The sequence below is a fragment of the Salvelinus fontinalis genome, chromosome 40 (assembly GCF_029448725.1).
Source record: "Salvelinus fontinalis isolate EN_2023a chromosome 40, ASM2944872v1, whole genome shotgun sequence".
NCBI lineage: Eukaryota > Metazoa > Chordata > Actinopteri > Salmoniformes > Salmonidae > Salvelinus > Salvelinus fontinalis.
In genome coordinates this window covers 9,983,421-10,005,449 of record NC_074704.1, presented here as the reverse complement: position 1 = coordinate 10,005,449, position 22,029 = coordinate 9,983,421, and the positions used below count along the sequence as shown (strand labels likewise).

Sequence of the window (22,029 nt, the reverse complement as noted above, 5' to 3'; positions counted from 1 at the left end):
GTGTGTGAAAGACAGGCAGACAAAAAAACAGCAACCAAGTAATGGATTTGATTTATTCGTTTTTTTGTTTTAGGCCAACTGCAATATTACCTTGCCGGTTTATTATCCAAGCAGTAAAAACAGCACCATATGGAGTAACTTCGTTAAGGAACTCCAAAGTTAATGTCTCAACTAGTGGAAAGCCCAGCATGATACTCTTACACTCTGCAAGGGAAAGAACAAGAAAAAAACCCTGCAGGGTAATTAGCAGAGAACCTGGCACGGGTAGCAGCATGTTAAAGCAATTCACAACACACACATAGTACAAGCCAGTGGGCAGGTTGTGTAAGGTAAATACAGTTTGTGTCAGCAAGAGCCACCATACTAATGGATGCACACGGAGTCGTAGTGTAACGCTAATGAAACACAAGTACCACAAACCAGGGACGGAAGATACTGATCAACCGCAAGCAGCGAGTGTAGCACTCAAGAGGAGAGGCTTCCATGTGGCCAGCTGCTCCAGGCTGCAAACAGCCAGTGAGTATATTTCCACGCAAGATATTATACTTTCCAGTAACTTACCAAGCGAACTTCAGAAAGTTTGTACCTCAAACCATATGGACTTCCGCCGAGAAAATGAAAGACCCATGGCCGTGTGTCGCAGCCATTGGGTCTATATATAGGGGTGGACCCCAGCCGTGACACAGGTGTACACGGGAGTGAATCTGTAAATCCTCACCTCGGATGTATCCCTCCGCCGCGGAGTGATACCAATATATTGGCGTGATCCAATATAGTGAAACATAACCACGATCTTACATTGGTAAAATAGTAAATTAAAATGAACCATAAAACCGCTTATGACAGGGGAATGGAAGGTTGCTTTGTGAAACAAGGAGTGGCAATTGAATGCAATCTTCACAAAAAAAATGAATTGTAAAACATTTCTAGCATGTCTATGTATGGGTAGAGGGTTGAGATGCTCAGTTTTGCACCATAAAACAGCAGTAAATTGACAAAAAGAATAGAACCAGCTCACCTGCTTTTACTAGATGTTCAATGCTTCTTTTGAAAACATATTTAAGGAATAGTTTCACCATATTAAAACGAGAGTTCAGTTCATGTAACAGGGTTGACCTTAAAATGAAGGTCACTAATCACATTGATAATAATCTTCAGAAAGGACTTTGTAAAAGCAACAAAATAACTAGTGCTCCTACAACGAGTATGTTTACATGCACACATTATTTGATATTAAACTAGTTATGGCAGTAGGCCGAGCAAGACATTAGTCATGTAAACACGTTACTCTGCTTATCTTAATTGGCTTAAGGTGACAATTGAAGCAATGCCTTTAAAAACACCTGGTTTTCTGCGCAATATTTCGAAATATTAGGACACGTAAACGCCTTTATGGGATCAAGTTAAGACCCAGATGCAGACTGTCGAAGTAACAATGTTGGTAGCAACAGGGGCAGGCAACGACAGGTCAAGGCAGCCAGCGGTCGGAAATCCAGGGCAAGGCAAAGGTACAGGACAGCCGGTGGACTCAGGTTCAGGGACAGGCAGAGTTCAGTGATCCAGAGGTTGAGCAAAGGTACAGGATGGCAGGCAGGTTAAGGCATAGAGGTCAGACGGGCGGGTCTAGGGTCAGGACAGGCAAAGGTCAAAAACCAGGAGGACGAGGAAATAGGCTGGGAAACGATAGGCGCTGACAGGAAAACTGCTGGTAAGCTTGAACCAACAAGACAAACTGGCAACGAACAGACAGAGAACACAGGTATAATAAATACACAGGGAATAATTGGGAAACTGGGCGACACCTGGAGGGGGTGGAGACAACCACAAGGACAGGTGAAACAGATCAGGGAATGACAGCCTTAATCAGATTCATATAGCAGCGCAAGCATCCTTATTTTGTGCAAGTGCAGTGAGGGGAAAACTATTTCTACGATGCATTATTTCAGTTTTCACATACAAACTTAATATGTCCAAATTCGGAATCAAATATGCTTATCAAAAATAACATGGTTGCTGTGGTAGTACATTTATTTTGATAGACAATTTTCTACATTTATCAAAGTCCCATCAGGTAGCCTGATTTCAGATGTTATTCAATATCTTTGTTTCACAGGGGACAGCCCTAACCGTTGCTCTCTCAGTGGGAGGGGCTTATCTGGGGATCCTCAACAACATGATGCTGACAAGACGTAACTCCAGAAGAGTCTCTCCAGATCAGAAAGTCTCAATAAACACCAGCAGAGACTTATAGGGAAGAAACCTCACCACTGCTGCTCTGACTATGAGAAGAGTTTAGCTAAACATACAGAATTGATGATCCATCAGCGGATTCACACTGGAGAAAAGCCTTATAGCTGTGATTAGTGTGGGAAGAGCTTCAATCAATCAGGAGACCTGACTGAACACCAACGCATACACACAGGAGAGAAGCCTCATAGTTCTGATTAGTGTGGGAAGAGTTTTGCTCTAGATTTCAACCTGACAACACACCAGCGAATACACACAGGAGAGAAGCCTTACTCTTGTCTATATGGAAAGAGAGTTGCTCATTCAGGGTCACTGAAAAAACACCAGAAAGTGTGTAGTGGGGTGGAGGTGTTCAGAGCTGTATCTATTTCAAGAACTCCTGTTATCCATTAAATAATGTAGAATAATGTTTCAACAATACAAGGTGTATATTCATGTGTGATGGAAATGTTGTCTGGAGAGATGGATTGTACATCTTGTCTCATACAATCATTGGTTCCTGTAGGTGCTGGGTAGAGATGTGAGGGGGAGACAGTCATGACCCCCTCAGACCTTTTGGCAGAATGCCCAGAATATGTTCTATGAGTTAAGATAGGAGACGGTGCCAGTCACATGCAGGAACCAAACGTGAATAATGAAACATGTAAATCATGCAAATATAACTTGTCTGTGTAAGCAGTATATAAGAGAACTAACGGGACTGCCCCGAATGAGCTCCCGACCGACATGTACTGTAGTGCATTAAGTTTGTTGGAACCTCTCCAGCTTGCTGATAATAAATAATTATTCATTTAAGTTTGACTTTGAGGCCCTGCTGGTAATTTCCACGACACATTTTCAATACAAAAATGCATTAAATCCATTGTCTAACGTGAAGCTGTGTTGCACTGCATAAGGCAAATGGTGGTCACACCAGATACCGACTACCTATTTTAAGGTATCTGTGACCAACAGATGCATATCTGTATTCCCAGTCATGTGAAATCCATAGATTAGGGCCTAATTCATTTATAACAATTGACAGATTTTTTTTATATCAACTGTAACTATTGTTGCATGTTGTGTTTCTATTGTTGTTCAGTGTAATAATAATAGAAGAAACTAATTGAATAAATGTGTAACGGCATTCCTCCTCCTCTTCAACCGATAAGGAGGAATAGTGATTGAACCAATGCGCAGCGGGTTGTGATGACATAATTTAATCAAGACACGACAAAAACAACGAAGACAGAAAACGAACTATACTTGAATTAACTAACAAAATAACAAAACGATGAAGACTGACCTGAACCATATGAACTTACATAAAACACGAAGAATTCACGAACAGGGAAAAATAGACTACACAAAAAGAACGATGTACAAAACAAACCGAACAGTCCCGTATGGTGCGACAAACACTGACACAGGAGACAACCACCCACAACGAACACTGTGAAACAACCTACCTCAATATGACTCTCAATTAGAGGAAAACGCAAAACACCTGCCTCTAATTAAGAGCCATACCAGGCAACGCTTAAACCAACATAGAAACAGAAAACATAGAATGCCCACCCAAACTCACGTCCTGACCAACTAACACATACAACAAACTAACAGAAATAGGTCAGGAACGTGACAAAATGAATGGGCCTCCTGCTGTTTTAGGTTTTCTGGGTCAGAACTGTTTCAACGTGACTTACACCCATCAGAGTATCTGTGCTATAAAGGGCTTAACAGTGGAACTGCCCTGCACATATCAACATCCAAGTTATCATGTGGTCTCAGAACCAAACTGTTATATCCAAAAAAAATGTAATGAGGTGCCTAAAATCCTGAGCTCAGTCCAGAGTATCCAAGTCGCGCTGAGTACCTTGGGACTAAAGAGAAAGACTGCACACTGAGAATCACAGACCACAGACCTGAAGTTCGGATTTAAAACACAGTTTTTAGAATTGGGGTACAGCTTCCTTGGAACATCTCTGACACATCTACAGGTAATATATCATATCTACAGGTAATACATAATATCTACAGTTAATATATAATATCTACAGGTAATATGTCCTATCTACACTTAATATATAATATATACAGGTAATATGTAAATCTACAGGTAATATATAATATCTACAGGTAATATGTCATATCTACATTTAATATATATTATCTACAGGTAATATATAAAATATACAGGTAACATATCATATCTACAGGTAATATATCATATCTACATGTAATATATCATATCTACAGGTAATACAGATTTGCTTTGTATATCTGAAAGGGAACAAGATAATATACCAAACTCGTGATTGCACAGTTTTTTTTTAGCTTTGCGTGTGTTTTATCGAGAGGAAACTGTTGCAATTAATGTTGTGGAGTGTCATGGTCATCGCAAAACAAACTTGGAAATAATTTCTGTAACTACATTAATGTTCAAGACTATAAACACACACTGTTGTTCACGTAGGACCATATTCAGACTTGAGGACTAAAGTCCCAAAATATTGCCTAACGTCCATGTTTTATTGACTTCAGCCCATATTAAGGCTACATATCCCAAGTCTGAATCGGGCCCTTTACACACATCTTGCAATTAACATTGTAATTGCTTTTGTAAAATGCAGTATAATTTTTTCTATTCCTTATATACTGTCAGGTGACATTTCAGATGCAGCCATCCTCTCTAACAGTTAGAAGCCAAACAAACGATGTCAGGAACTCCAAATGTCATTATGTCAGTCTTGAGGGTTGCCAGTGCAATGACGTCACATTGACACAAATCATCATCATCGCCATGGTGATGCACCGTGACAATTTATTTTGACGGTTGAAGTGTTGTTGTCGAGTGGGTGTAACAGGGTTGGTTATGTTTCCACTTGCCTCTAAAGAAATGTGTATTTGATGTTCAAGCATTCTTATTGGTTAGTTCAACTCTGATGACAATAAGGGGTGTTGTGATTGGCCCCGCTTGCAGATAGGGGGAGATCGCGAACGTCAGGTCTTCCCAGTATAAAAATGTGATGCAAGGGGTAGGTCACGTTCTGAATACTGTTTTCTATTTTACAATGTGTACAAGTTTGCTGTATGTTACTGATTCTATACATGTGTGGGTATATGGTACCTGTTAGGGATTGAGGGGCTTTCTGGGATGTGCTTTGGCATATGATTGCTGTAAATAAGTGTGTTATCTAGCATACACCGATGTCATGGTCACATAAGCCACTGCTAACACAGTTGTCTTCATGCTACAGATTTTGTCATCGACAGCCATCAACACTGTTAAGCCCTGCACAACTAACGTGCTGTTTCCCATTTAACAACAGGTATTTACACATGTTATATTTTGTATTGTATTTTTGTATTTTGTTCGCCCAGTATGAAAATGTGATGCAAGGGATTTTGCCATCGACAGCCATCAACACTGTTAAGCCCTGCACAACTATCGTGCTGTTTCCCATTTAACAACAGCAACAGAAATAAATGATGCTCAACTGGGACCACTGGCCGAAGTTATTTATTTTGAGAAAACACAACGCATGGAGAGTACATTATACATCTGTTACACTGGTGCCGTGACTCGTCTTCTTGTCTTCGCCGGACGTCACGTGGAGCGATCGGAGACCCGGCTTCAAGAAGTACTGTGGTTGCTGATGCACGCCAGAGGAATAGGTTTTGCATTCTGCGCAAGTGAAGTTCTCAGGAAGCTCCTGGTAGCATGAGTGAGTGGGGAATATAATATACTGTTTATTAGTTGTATGTGGTGATGTTATGATTATTTAGTGATGTAATTGGGATGTAACGCTAGTAACCTTAGGAAGCCAATTAACGTGAGGGTGATGCCGTTTTCTACCACATGGTGGCGACAACTATTTATTAAGGCGTTTCTTGTTACTTTTCTGTGTTGATTCTTGGTCTTGTTAGACAACCACTACTGAACTTTTATTTTGAGTGCATTATGTTCAAGCTGATTTTATAGAAGTGTTCATATTGATTGTGATAATTTTCATTTTTTGGGGGCACTTAATATTTACAACAACAACAAAACTAAAAATATATATATATTTTAAAAATGGAAAGTTTTGGGAGAGGTAGGGGAGTTTTCATGTTTAACCCTTCACTGCCAGTAGGTAGGGGGGCAGCTATTTCTCCAGTTACATCCACACCTCTGGCCAGGCCAACTACCTAGGTAAGTGTGCACCTTCCACATGATTTAGAGCTACCTCAATTCAGTGCGAGAGGAAACTGCTGCCCATAATGTTGTAGGGTGTCATGGGTCATGGCACAACAAACTGGGAAATAATTTCTGTAACTTCATTAATGCACAAGACTATACACCCTATAGTAAAGGACTTAACATCGACTTAAGTCCCAAAATATTGCCAAATGTCAATGTTTTATTGACTTAAGTCACAGGTGTCAAACTCATTCCACGGAGGGCCGAGTGTCTGAGGGTTTTCGTTCCTCCCTTGTACTTGATTGATGAATTAACATCACTAATTAGTTAGGAACTCCCCACACCTGGTTGTCTAGGGCTTTATTGAAAGGAAAAACCAAAAACCTGCAGACACAAGGCCCTCCGTGGAATGAGTTTGACACCCCTGACTTAAGTCCATGTTACGTTAACATATCTCAAGTCTGAATCGGGCCCTTCATACACATCATGCAATTAACATTTGTAATTGTTTTGATTTTAAGTAAAATGTTTTGTAAAATCAATATAATTTATCATGAGAATGATTCTGGGTTAAATCATCCCTTTTTAAACAAAAATATGTGCTGGGCTTGATTTCACTTAGTACGCTCCATGTATTAAATAACACAATATAATCAGCTTTATTTAATGAGGCCAAACAATAAATCTACACAATGATTTAAACGTCCCATCCATACACCAGACTAGAATAGACCTACAAATAGTCTGTCTGAAATGGCATCATATGAATGAGGTAAATCACAGGTCCCAGTCTCCAGATTACTGTCGCCTGAATCTATTTATCTTTCCCTGTCAGACTTGTTCTTCCTCCTGGAAAACTAAAAGGTGTAGTCTACCATGGTCATGGTGTTTCTTTTGTTTGGCATGTTTTTCTTCCACTGTTTTAGCTAAGTCAGGTCGGAGTAGGTTGAAGCGTGTTCGGATCTGGCGCTTCAGGAAGAGCTCAGCAGGGGTCCGACATGTGACTCTGTGGGGGGGGGGTACTGCGGAACATTGGCTCAGCAATGCTTGAGAAAGAGTAGATTGTCTATTGTCCTCAAACGTTTTTTATCAGAGCTCGCTTTACTATCTGGACTGACCTCTCTGCTGCACCATTCGAGGCAGGATGGTAAGCAGGAAGGGTCTGCTTGATTCTATTGTTTTTTAGGAATTGTTAGAAATCTGAAGAGACCAGCTGGGGTCCATTATCAGAGACAATTTATCACAATCCATAGGCTGCAAACAGCCTTCGCAGCTTTTCGATGAAGTTCGTTGATGTCATTGAAGTTATGTGAAAAACTTCCAACCACTTTGAATGGCTGTCGATTATCACCTCGTAAAGGAATGTTCTCACCTAACAAAGGAATGTTCTCACCCCACAAAGAAATGTTCTTACTTACCTAACAAAGGAACGTTTTCACCTCGCAAAGGAACGTTTTCACCTCGCAAAGGAAAGTTCTCACCTAGCAAAGGAATCGTCTCACCTAGCAAAGGAATCGTCTCACCTAGCAAAGGAATCGTCTCACCCAGCAAAGGAATCGTCTCACCCAGCAAAGGAATTTTCTCACTGCGTTTTCTTTAACGGCAGGTGAGTCAGAGCATCATGGTAACACAGTTCCGAGACCAGAGAGACAGCGGCCTCTGTGTCTAACTGCATGTCCAAATCCTTTACATCCAATGTCACATTCATTGTAACGCCCTTTTTCTCATTGGAAGTAGTGTAAACTGTATACAATTCAAACAACTTTTAATCTTATTCCCCCTCAGGAGACTGAAAAGATTCGGCATGGGTCCTCTGAACCTCAAAATGTTCTATAGCTGCACCATCGGCCTCCGACCGCAAGGCACTACAGAGGGTAGTGAGTACAGTCCAGTACATCACTGGGTCCAAGCTTCCTGCCATCCAGGACCTCTATACCAGGCGGTGTCAGAGGAAGGCCCTAAAAATGGTCAAAGACTCCAGCTACACTAGTCTTAGACTGTTCTCTCTGCTACCGTACGGCAAGCGGTACCGGAGCGCCAAGTCTATCTCCAAAAGGCTTTTTAACAGCTTCTACCCTCAAGCCATAAGACTCCTGAACAGCTAATCAAATGGCTACCCAGACTATTGACCCCCTTTACGCTGCTGCTACTCTGTTTATTATCTATGCATAGTCACTTTAACTCTACCCTACATTTACATTTACATTTACATTTAAGTCATTTAGCAGACGCTCTTATCCAGAGCGACTTACAAATTTACATATTACCTCAATTACCTCGACCAACCGGTGCCCCTGCACATTGATTCTCTGTACCGGTACCCCCTGTATATAGCCTCACTAATGTTATTTTACTGCCACTCCTTCATTATTTGTTCTATTTTTTTACTTAAAATTCATTTTTCTTACAACTTCACTGTTGGTTAAGGGCTTGTAAGTTAGTATTTCACTAAGGTTTACTACACCTGTTGTATTCAGTATTTCACTGTAAGGTTTACTACGCCTGTTGTATTTCACTGTAAGGTTTACTACACCTGTTGTATTTCACTGTAAGGTTTACTACGCCTGTTGTATTTCACTGTAAGGTTTACTACGCCTGTTGTATTTCACTGTAAGGTTTACTACGCCTGTGGTTTTCAGCACATGTGACAAATACAATTTGATTTGATTTGAACCATCCTCCTTACTCTTGCATTGCTCTCAGCAGCATCAACATACTGTGTCTGTCCTGCTCTGCGGTTCCTACATGCAGAGGCAATGTGTCCAACTTTAGAACAGACATGCATTTCTCATTTTTTAGTCTTCAACCATGAGCAGAATGTTTTCCTCTACACCTGTAGCATGGCTGTGTAGGGGAAGGGTCTCCGACACCCTCCCCATTAGTGATTAAGGGGACCTTAAGATTCATATGTTTTGCTGCAGGCCTTATAATAGATATTGTTGCTGTGTGTCTAAAGCTCTGCCACTATACGTTGCACAAGCATCTATATTAGTCTTTGTGGTTATGCTCTCGCTGTTGAAAGAATGTGCCTGCAGGCTAGGCTTGAGTCAGACCGGAACAACGTACAGAGCTGAGATGTAAACAATGTCTGGTTTTGACACTTTGATCTCGTGTGACAGTGGAAAATGCTAATGATACTTAGAATTCAGAGAAGCTACTGTACTAGGTTACCTTATCAGGTAACCTCAGCTTATTGCTGCACATATACATTGACGTAGGTGATCACACCACCAGCGAGTGATCACAGGTATATAATCAGCTGCACCCTTTGATTGGTTGCAGAACTTACTCAGACATACATGCTGTGTTTCCATTGTTAACTTCTGTCTGCAATTGCATTAATAAAAGTTTGATTGGTTTACTTAAAGAATACATTTATCTGACTGCTGATTTCACCAATAAGCCAATGATTGACAAGGAACAAGGAACCTAACCCGACAGTTGCTGACCAGAATTCTCTTGCCTTGTGTCATTTTTTTTATACTGTTTCTCTCCATTGTCATTTCTGCCCTTGAACTGTCCTTTTCCTATCCTGGGAAATGTTTTTGCATTTTATTCACTGTATTTACTGATTGAGACTCTTTCGCTAATTCTGAATTCTCCCTGGTTTTATTGGAAGCTAACTCCTTTGACAATGCCATCTCACATGCCTTTCTGAATGTTAGATCCTTCGCTGCTAGCATCTTGTGCCGCAAAGCTTCAGAGCACAGTCCACTTACCAACTGATCTCTCAATGTCTTTCCTAGTTATGACAGCTATCGCAAAGCTAACGCATAATCAGACACACACTCTCTTTACTTCTGGTTACGTTTTTTCAAATTAAATTGCTTCGCAATCACCAGAGGTTTTGGTTTGGAGTGAGTTAGCAACACTAGCTTCAGTTCCTCATACTCCAAATCAAATCAAAGTGTATTTGTCACGTGCGCTGAATACAACAGGTTCTTTACAACCTTAAAGTGAAATGCTTACTTACAGACTCTAACTAATAGTGCAAAAAGGTATTAAGTGAACAATAGGTAAGTAAAGAAATTAGAACAACAGTAAAAAGACAGTGAAAAATAACAGTAGCGATGCTATATACACCGGTTAGTCGGGCTGATTGAGGTAGTATGTACATGTAGATATGGTTAAAGTGACTATGCAAATATGATGAACAGAGAGTAGCAGTAGCGTAAAAAGAGGGGTAGGCAGGTGGTGGATGCCAGGACACAATTCAGATAGCCCGGTTAGCCAATGTGCGGGAGCACTGGTTGGTCGGGCCAATTGAGGTAGTATGTAGTCCGGGTAGCCATTTTATTACCTGTTCAGGAGTCTTATGGCTTGGGGGTAAAAACTGTTGAGAAGCCTTTTTGTCCTAGACTTGGCACACCGGTACCGCTTGCCATGCGGTAGTAGAGAGAACAGTCTGAGACCAGGGTGGCTGGGGTCTTTGTCAATTTTTAGGGCCTTCCTCTGAATAGGCTTTGTCGTGTCCTCTTCACGACTGTCTTGGTGTGTTTGGACCATTCTAGTTTGTTGGTGATGTGGACACCAAGGAACTTGAAGCTCTCAACCTGCTCCACTACAGCCCCGTCAATGAGAATGGAGGCGTGCTCGGTCCTTCTTTTCCTGTAGTCCACAATCATCTCCTTAGTCTCGGTTACGTTGAGGGATAGGTTGTTATTCTGGCACCACCCGGTCAGGTCTCTGACCTCCTCCCTATAGGCTGTCTCGTCGTTGTTGGTGATCAGGAATACCACTGTTGTTGTCTGCAAACTTAATGATGGTGGTAGAGTCGTGCCTGGCCATGGAGTCGTGCCTGGCCATACACCAAGTACTGCAAAGTACTTGGTGTATCAGGTGTGATCAGTCTCTTTAATAGTCCATATGTTACTGCACCGATCAAAGAAAGAAACACACTGACCTTCTTGTCGTCTTTAATGTCATTTGCAAACATCCATAGCTCCCAAAGCTCAAGATAGCTTTCAAAATCCTCCCGCGATTCTTTGTACTCGTCCACTTGTCCGCCTTGCATAGTAGCCATTTTCCATCGCTACTCTTCTCTGGGATAATATCCTCTGCAGAAGTTCTGTATGTTCTTCCTGACAGTGGATGGCTGCTCCATTTACAATCCACGCGTTTTTTCCTTTGAATCCATTTGTAGTATTTGAGGTTTTATCACCTATAGAACAACTAATAGTAACAACTGGACAGGAGAGAGGAGCTCATTTGGGAAATTTTAATAATCCAAAACATGGTAGTAGGGGCATGTTTGAGGCAGCACGTTCTATCAACTTATCAAAGTTCAGAGGTCACAGGATTAACTGTAAGAGGCTTAATACAGTTGTTTTCCAGCCACTAGGGGGTACTCGGGTGAAGCTAATGGGAAATAGGTGGACTTGGGAAGAGGAAGAAAAATGAACAAAAAATGCTGTAAATGGCTGTTACATCGTGCTGACATGATTAACATTCAAGTGAACAGTACCTTTCAAGTTGGTGTTTATGTTTTAAGCTCATAGAAAGGGTAACATAACCAATCAGGTAAGTGATAATTGTATCTAGGCAGATTACCATGTTCATTTAAAAAAAATATATATATATGTTTTACCTTTATTTAACTAGGCAAGTCAGTTAAGAACAAATTCTTTTTTACAATGGCGACCTACCCCGGCCAAACCTGAACGGCGCTGGGCCAATTGTGTGCCGCCCAATGAGACTCCCAATCACGGCCGGATGTGATGCAGCAAGGATTCAAACCAGGGATGACAGTGACGACTCTTGCACTGAGATGCAGTGCCTTAGACCGCTACGCCAATTGGACCAATCTATTACACCATCCATCCACCAGAATAGAATAGACCTACACATAGTCTGTGTGTGAAATGGCATCCTATTCCCTATATACTGTCAGGTGACATTTCAGATGCAGCCATCCTCTCTAACAGTTAGAAGCCAAACAAATGATGTCAGGGACTCCAAATGTCATTAAGTCACTATTGGGGATTGTCGATGCAATGACGTCTCACAAATCATCATCGCCATGGTGATGCTCCATGACATAATTTATTTGGACTGTTGAAGTGTTGTAGAAGAGTGGGCGTAGCAGCACTACACTCTTAGAAATAAAGGTGCTATCTAGGACCTTAAAGGGTTCTTCTGCTGTCCCCATAGGAGAACCCTTTTGAGTTTCAGGTAGAACCTCTTTGGTTCCAGGTAGAAATCTTTAGGGTTCCATGTAAAACCCTTTCAACAGACCAGATGCTTTTTAACTTTCTGTGGAGAAACCGTCACCATCACATTAGGAAACTGTTGCATTGAACACTTATGAGTATGGTGGGCTGAATTCTCTGGACATTCCTACCTTAAATAATAGTGTTCAGATCAGTTTGATAAAACACTTACTAAGAAGACCCACTTCTGTGGAGCTGCATTCCTCATCATGTCTTTTCTACTTTTGGTGGCCTTAACTTCATGTTGGTTTGCTATTGACAAAGTTCCAGTGAAACTCTTCTTTTCATCGGCAGGTTTTCTAGTCATGGTCCTTCATTTAGAAGCATAATTTCTCTCCACACGTATATTATATCTGGAATAATCAGCACATATTGTGTAATGATAAATCTTTGTTTTTAGAATATTGGTTCAGAAATAATATCCTATTGGTGAGACAACTTGTAAATGCAGAGGGTCTTTTACTTCATTATGACTCATTCTTATCACTTTACAAGATCCCTACAACGCCTAAAGAATTTACAATTGTTTTAGTCTCCATTCCCTCAGGTGTTGCTTTATTATTCAGGAACATGTTAAGACCCTCAGAACCTACCTTCGATTACCGCTGTTGACTCAATAGTAGTAAAGATTTGTATTTTTTTTGGTCCGTTCAACAACAGAGCGATACTTGCCTTGTATCAACAGGATTTTGTATCTATCTATATACCTAATGTCATGCCTTATTGGAATCGTTTTACTGATCATATCTGTTGTCACACATACGTACTTACTAACACAATTAAAGAAGTTTATTATAAAATTATTCATACATATTACCCTGCCAACCACTACATGAAGTTAAAAAAATAGATACATTCAAGATGTACCTTTTGTAATGACCACCCAGAAACAGTGTTGCATCTTTTTTTAATGGTATTCATGTAAAGAATCTGATTTATAGTGGAACAAATTCATGAAGATTTGACACAATTATGGAGAGATGTCCTGCATGAATTCTTTACCTACGATGTAAATAATTTGGATGGATATTTGTAGTTCACCCGCCGTACAGTAGGTGGCAGCAATAATTGTAGTCATAAAACCTTAAAGAAGAACAAGAAAACAACAAATTGTTGACGCGGACAGTTAGCGGCGAACAGTTCATATCATACAAAGAAACAGTAGCTTCCACAATGGATTGGGTAAGTCTGGTTTTAACAGTATATGCCTGCTGGGTTGTGTAAAATGTCTAGGCTTAGTTTTCATCATCTTTGAACCTCCACATTGCTGTGTTCTGTTTGGGGCGGCAGGTAGCCTAGTGGTTAGAGCGTTGGGCCAGTAACCGAATCCCCGAGCTGACAAGGTAAACATCTGTCGTTCTGTCCCTGAACAAGTCAGTTAATCCACTGTTCATATGCCGTGATTCTAAATAATATTTTTTTTCTATATCGGACTTAACTAGTTAAATTTTAAAAAGTAGCCTACAACTATATCAGTTGTATTGTAACGACCCTGGGTTTATAAGCGCGGATGTCGACTCTGCCGCTCGAGCATTCTTTTGCGGCATTCGATAACGCGCTGGACTTCGGGCTAGAAGGTCGAGGGTTCGAGACCTGCTCCCAGCTTGTTTCATTACAGTATTTATTATGGATCCCCATTAGCTGCCAACGCAGCAGCTACTCTTCCTGGGGTCCAGCAAAATTAATCAGTTCATACAGTCATGTTTAGGAATCTGTGACTTTAACCTAATTCTATCCTTCCTCCCTAAGTGTTCACATTCCTTCACTAATTTCTTACATATTAGCCATTATTTAACCAGATATTCAAGTTGCCGTTCTAACAAAGAAAAGAAATGGCTGCAATCCAAACACGTTGTTTTTCCCTCGGGCGTATCCCCGTCGAAACCGGATGCAGTTTGATTGCCATTTTAGGGAGGTCTAATTCAATTAAATTAAATTCAATTGACTTTATTGACATGTTAAGTTCGTTATTACTTACATTGTCAAAGTATACATATCGTAAAATAAAAATCAAATATATATGTATATATATACAAAATATATATATATATATTTATATATAAATAAATGGTGGGACCAACAGCAATAATAACAGTAGTAGTGGACATGGGATTACCATCAACAACTACAACAACAATATTAATCAGAACAACAATAAATTAAAGCAACAGTAGTAGACCAGTGTCAATATGACTTGAGAAGACATATGACCTGGTATGAAAGACAAAACTAAGCTAAATGGGAAATATTATCAATATTACTTTGCATTTTTCACTGGCTGTCCCTCAGGTTGTGGCTGCCAAAAATATTTGGCTGCCAAAACTGCACATTTTGGCTTTTCACCCAATAAATATTTGATTTTTTCTTCATCTTTTATAGTTTCAAATTCTTTGTATTGAGTTATAATTTTGGGAAAGAAATATGCTCTTAGGTCTGAGTATTTGTCACAGTGTAGTAGGAAATGCACCTCTGTCTCTACCTCTCCTCTGGAGCAGAGTGAGCACAGCCTGTCCTCTCTGGGCAGCCAGGTTTGTCTGTGACGACCGGTCTCTATAGCCAGACGGTGCTCACTGAGTCTGTACCTAGTCAATGTTTTCCTCAGTTTTCTATCAGTCACAGTGGTCAGATAGTCTGCCACCATGTACTGTCTGTTTAGAGCCAAATAGCATTGAAGTTTACTTTGATTTTTTTGTGGTGTCTTTCCAATAGGTTATATATTTTTATTTTTGTTTTGTGATGATTTGGTTGGGCCAGATTTTCTGAGGGCTGTCCCGAGGCTCTATGGGGTTGGTTTGGGTTGGTGAACTGAGCCTCAGAACCAGCTGGCTGAGGGGACTCTTCTCTGGTTTCATCTCTTGACATTGTAGAGCTGTGTGATGGAATGTTTTAGGGTCACTTGTTTTTAGATGGTTGTAAAATTTGATGGCTCTTTTTTCTATTCGAGTGAGGAGGGGGTATTGGCCCAATTCTGCCCTACATGCGTTATTTGGAGTTTTTCTTTGTACTTGCAATACAGTCTTGCAAAACTCTGCATGCAATATTTCAGTTGGATGTTTGTCCCATTTGATGAATTCATTATTAGAGAGTGGACCCCATACTTCACTGCCATATAGAGCAATTGGTTCTATAACTGATTGAAACATTTTGAGCCAGATTCTAATTGGAATTTCAATTTTGATGTTCCTTTTAATGGCATAGAATGCTCTTCTTGCTTTGTCTCTCAGCTCATTCACAGTGTAAGAAATACCATTGTAAATAACACAAGCATATTGCTATTACATTGTTATAACTAACTTTCTTAAACAAGGTTCTCTCACATACTCACAAGCAGAAACTGAGACACACACACACCAGAGACAGATGGCTGACACAGAACATTCATAAACACTGATAAGGCAGGGAAGGCCTTGCGCAAGAGTGCTTGGGTCTGCATCCCACGAGATAATGAGACACACACATAACCGAGGACAGAGGGCTGACATAAACCTTTCATAAACACCGATTTAGATAGGAACATCTGCGCACACACCTAAATCTCCTGTTTTTAGCTGAACATTTGGTAACAAAGATCTTTTGATACAAGAATCAGAAGGATGACGCACAGCTCATCCGGACCAATCTGAGAAGACAACAACCTGATCAGGACCAACCAGAAAACAGAAATACATAGACATTTTATACAGGACAGAAAGTAGGTTGAGTCTGGTAGATCTGGTTATCTGGGCTCTGTCTGCAGGTTCATTACGAGCTGAATGAACGAGTCCATGCATGTTTGTATCAGATATCTTTACCTCTGAATAAAACTGCTTTTTATTATACGAATATCCACCCTGTCCAGAGTCTCTACTTCGTCTCAGTTCTCCAGTAAACTTGTGTCATCAACAACAGCCATGTGAAAGCTACCTGTGTTGCTCATATTTAGTCCTAGATATGTGTAGTTTTTGGTGTGTTCTAATAGAACTGTGTCCAAATAGAATTTATATTTGTCATCCTTATTTCCCGACCTTTTTTTAATTCCCTAACGTTGGCCCTCGATTTAGCTTGAAGGAGCGAGTGAACAACTTTGGTCACTTGCGGGGTTGATTTGACCCACAAGTCATTGCAAACTGTAGTCACATGTCAAACTCTGGTGGCCGCTAAGTGTCAAATTTAATCAACAACCAGCATTTTCGGTATCTCAGTAAAAATATGAAGCTAGTTTGCAATTTAAATAAATATATATTAGTGTTGGCAAATTGGCTTAGTTTTGTAGTGAGGAGTGCAATTCTGAAATGTATTGGAATAAATGACCAAACTATAAAACTAGCTAGCCAGCTATGGGTAACTGTAGCTAGCTAGCTGACAGGAGTGCTAGTGTTGGGTACTTTCCAGTACCTATACTGTTTTCTTAGAAGTAGTCAGCAGACTCGATATAGGGTTAACCATTGGTTCTGCTTACACATATACTAATGTGTATGTGCAAGCTGAGTCAATACAGGCTTAACCATTCGGGGTCATGCCTGGTCTTGTGAAGGCTATTGGACATGTGTAACGGATGTGAAATGGCTAGCTAGTTAGCGGTGGTACGCGCTAATAGCCTTTCAATCGGTGACGTCACTTGCTCTGAGACTTGGGTGACTGTTGTTGATGTGTGCAGAGGGTCCCTGGTTCGCGCCCGGGGCGAGGGGACGGACGTAAAGTTAAACTGTTAGACATGCACATTAGTTAATCATTGATAGTTACATTAGCCTGGTCTTGTGAAGGCTATTGGACATGCTCATTAGTTAATCATTGATAGGAACCACTAGACATGTACCTGTATTAGGAAGGTACAGTTGAAGTCAAGTTTACATACACCTTAGCCAAATACATATAAACTCAGTTTTTCACAATTCCTGACATTTAATCCAAGTAAAAATTCCCTGTCTTAGGTCAATTATGATCACTTTATTTTAAGAATGTGAAATGTCAAAATGATAGTAGAAAGTTGTTTATTTCAGCTTTTATTTCTTTCATCACATTCCCAACACTCTATTATTTGGAATCATTGCCTTTAAATTGTTTAACTTTTGTCAAACGTTTCGGGTAGCCTTCCACAAGCTTCCCACATTATTGGACCAATAATTCCACGACACTAGCTAGATACGTTGGCTTACTAGGTACATTGATAGCTTTAGGTTGGTTGTTTTTAAGTTAATCTTCAAGATTTCCACCAAGGACGTTGCCTCCGATCATCACTCTCCCTCGCTTGGTTAAGGGACATTTTTAAGGTACACTCGGATGTAAAACGCAATTCAAGGGCTGAGGGTTAAGGGCCGAGGGTTGTTGAGTTTGAAACGCAACGCAGCTGGAAGCCATTCGGGAAGAATGGGACCATTATAGCCAATGAGAGGGCAGATATGCGTGTTTTCACTAGTTGCCACAATGTCGAACATCTATAACGTACTTTTATTTATTTAGGGTTAGGCATAACGTTAGTGTTTTTAAGGTTAGGGTTAAAATCACATTTAAAAAGATAAGTTGTAGAAATGGGTGTGGTTTGTGGTAACTAGTGACCCCCCCCCCCCCATTTGATCCTCTTGCTTCTCCTTTTCCTTGTTGTTTGATTTTAAATGACTGGTATAAGAAATATGGTGGAAACTAGCCCATGCACACCAATCCAATGCTCTTAGATTTGTGGGTTGTAGTGTACGATTGAACATTTCAGGTGGAAGGAGATATGAGGGATGCACCTAAATCAGAGGTATAGACTGACTTAATACAATATTTGGTTTAATGATCAACTGTTAACTTATTGTGGCCAACAGGACAAAGCTAGCCCGTTCCCCTCCACCCTCCCGGAGTCCCCATGTCAACCGCCTCCCTGTACTTTACTGCTGGTTCTGGTCGACTGCAGGAAAACACCGGGGCAGAGTGGAACTGAGAGAGGAGAAGAGGGTCATGGAGATATGATTTCATTAAGTAAAAACCATGGTGTGTGGATTACTCTGCTTCTTTAACAATTAATTGGTTAATTATATTGATGAAAATATTTGGTAGTTCCACCCAATTTTGAGAAGTGTAACTTGGTCCCCCCCCAAAAACGTTTGATTTCACCTAATTTTAACTTTCTGTTATGAAGAGCACATGTTCGATGAAATAAAAACATGTTTCCCCATCTCAAGAGGTTATATGAAAGTACATACTGTAGGAAGTGCTAAATAAAGTAACAGGGGACTACTGAAAACAACAAAACCACTAGTTTACAATGGTGAAATAGTCCTTTAAATCAGCCACAAATTTGCTCATGACAGGGGTAATGGAAGCTAGTTTTGTTCCACTGGAGTGAAAATTGAATGCTAGCTCCACAAAAACATTATTCTACCATACCAATTTCTGGGTAAAATGGTTCACTTGCTCAGTTTTCTTCAAACACCAGAGAATCGATAAGACTAGCACTAGGAAACCTGCTTTTACTCTATGAGTTGACGTTTAATGTTTCTTTTGCCCCAAAAAATGTAAGGAACAGTTTCGCCATATTAAACATGGATTGACCTTAATGAGGGACAGATGTAAATGAATCACTAATTACATGAAATAAATAATGTTCAGAAATGACTGTCAAAGTAACCAAATAACTAGTGCTTTACATGCACACTAATAATTTCCTATTAAACTGATTATGGCAGTAGGCTGAGTATGGCATTAGTCATGTAAACATCTTACTCTGCTGATCTTAATTGGTGTAAGGTCATAACAGAAGGAAGCATACGCCTTTAAAAACACCTTGTTTTCTGATCAATCTTTAGAATGATTAGGACATGAAACACTTTAATCAGAGTTATAGAGGTGTATTTCATCTGTGAATGTTCTAACACAAGCAGCGCCAGCTAACTTCTTTTGACCGAGTCCAGTGAGTTCAGGAAAAACTGAAAGTATGCAGCTTAGAAATAGTTTCACATACAACCGTTATACTGCTTTAAAAAAAACATAGTCGAGGTGGCAGAACGTTTATTTTGATTGTCAATTTTCAGCGTTTTTCAAAGTCCCATCAGGTAGGTGTTCATGTAAACAGGTTTATTAGGGAAATTGTTCTTTCAAAGCATGTTAATGTTTAAATCAAACTCTTATGCTAATTGATTTCACAATTAATGTATTATTCTGCGCTTGTAACTGTACTCAATGATGGTAAAATTTGGATAAATGATTGAATTAGTTGGGTAAAAATCTTTCTAGAAGTTACAAAGGGTTGACGGAGGGACTTGTCACAATTCAGAATTTTGTCACTTTAGCAAGTGTTCATTAATATTATTTAATAACAGATTTAAAATGTAATACTGATGTACAATTTCTACTGGAAAAATATGAAAGGGATGCAAAAGGCCTTAATTTCATGGAAGTACCCATCTGTTTATGGACCCATATTTTCAAAATTAACTATTCAATGTCTTTGTTTCACAGGGGACAGCCCTAATTGTTGCTCTCTTAGTGGGAGGGGCTTATTATCTGGGGAGCCTCAACAACATCATGATGCTGACATGAAAGAGAAGAGTCTCTCCAGACCAGAACACCTCAAGAAACACCAGCATAGAGGTATAGGGAAGAAACCTCACCACTGCTGCTTTGACTGTGGGAAGAGTTTTGCTAAACAAGACTTGAAAATTCATGAGCAAATTCACACTCCAGAGCATGCATCTAAAACCTTAAAATCTCATCTGAGATTTCATTCAGGGGAGGGACCTTATACCTGCTTTGATTGTGGGAAATACTTAAATCAGTCAGGTGCCCAGACTAAACACAAACACACAGTAGAGAAGCCTTATAGCTGTGATCAATGTGGGAAGACTTTCAATCAGTCAGGACACCTGACTAGACACCAACGCATACACACAGGAGAGAAGCCTTATAGATGTGATCAGTGTGGGAAGAGCTTCAATTATTCAGGATCCCTGATTGCACACAAACGCATACACACAGGAGAGAAGCCTTATAGATGTGATCAGTGTGGGAAGAGCTTCAATTATTCAGGATCCCTGATTGCACACAAACGCATACACACAGGAGAGAAGCCTTATAGCTGTGATCAGTGTGGGAAGAGCTTCAATGATTCAAGATACCTGACTAAACACCAACGCATACACACAGGAGAGAAGCCTTATAACTGTGATCAGTGTGGGAAGAGCTTCAATCAGTCAGGACACCTGACTACGCACCAACGCATACACACAGGAGAAAAGCCTTATAGCTGTGATCAGTGTGGGAAGAGCTTCAATCAGTCAGGAGACCTGATTACACACCAACGCATACACACAGGAGAGAGACCTTATAGCTGTGATCAGTGTGGGAAGAGTTTTGCTCGAGATTTCACCCTGACTACACACCAGCTCACACACACAGGAGAGAAACCTTACTCCTGTCTATGTGGCAAGAGCTTCAATCAATCAGGGTCACTGATAAAACACCATAAAGCACAAAAATGTTTTCTTTCATCTCCCTCCTCTCTGGCACCGGTTCCAGATCTCTAAATAAAGTTTCAATAGAAAACATATTGTAATGAGTCATATATCTCCCATTCTCAAACAGTTAACTAAGTCTGATTACCATGGTAACCTGTGTAGCATAATATGCAGCTCTGGATCCACATGTATCAAGTGTCTTGGAGTAGGAGTGCTGATCTAGTGCTGTGTGGGATGGGGGTTTTCAGAGACATTCAATCATGTAGAATAATGTTTCAACAATAGTAGGTGGATATTCATGTGTCGGGGAACTGTTTATTTCTGAAGAGATTAATTTGACATCTCATACAATCATTGGTTCCTGTAGGTGCTTGGTAAAGATATGAGGGGGAGGCCGTCAGGACCCCCTCAGACCTTTTGGCAGAACGCCCAGAATATGTTCTAGGGCCTAATTCATTTATTTAAATTGACTGATTTCTATAAATTAACTGTATTAAAATTTTTGAAATATTTGCATGTTGCGTTAATATTTTTGTTGAGTGCAATAATAATTGAAGAATCTAATGGAATAAATAATGGGCCTACTACTGTTTCAGGTGTTCTGGGATCAGAACTGTTGCATTGTGACTTACACCCATCAGAGTATCTGTGCTGTGAAGGGCTCAACAGTGGAACTGCTCTGCACATATCAACATCCAAGTTATCATGTGGTCTCAGAAACAAACTGGTATATACAAGAGAAACGTAATGAGGCACCTAAAATACTGAGCTCGGTGCCAGAGTATGCAGGTCGTGCTGAGTACCTTGGGACTAAAGAGTACAAGTTCAGATTTAAAACACAGTATGCAGAATGGTGGTACAGCTTCCCTGGAACAACTCTGACTGTCACAGGTAATATATAATATCTAATTCTAATAATACATTAGAATCATTCAGAGCTGCAGGTGAAGGTGTCTTCCTCCACAGAGGAAAAGAAGAGAACACTGACCTGTAGCAC

The 22,029-nt window shown here is 40.2% G+C and overlaps 2 protein-coding genes across 2 annotated transcripts in view; one reads left to right on the top strand and one right to left on the bottom strand.

The window, feature by feature from the left end:
• LOC129839259 (zinc finger protein 91-like) overlaps positions 1-22,029 on the bottom strand; it is a 119,927-nt gene that overhangs the window by 46,124 nt on the left and 51,774 nt on the right. The gene's annotated exons all lie outside the window — the stretch shown is intronic.
• On the top strand, positions 13,707-21,544 carry LOC129839964 (zinc finger protein 501-like). The gene is made up of 3 exons (XM_055907720.1): positions 13,707-13,800; positions 18,405-18,570; positions 20,038-21,544. Exons 1-3 carry the CDS (start codon positions 13,792-13,794, stop codon positions 21,099-21,101), a joined length of 1,239 nt encoding a protein of 412 aa, XP_055763695.1. The 5' UTR covers positions 13,707-13,791; the 3' UTR covers positions 21,102-21,544.

What these genes read in the sequence shown, in the direction of transcription:
- LOC129839964 (XM_055907720.1), top strand. An exon ending in TTCATTAAGTAAAAACCATG is followed by an intron (nt 18,571 to 20,037) that starts GTGTGTGGATTA and finishes TTTGTTTCACAG; the next exon opens with GGGACAGCCCTAATTGTTGC.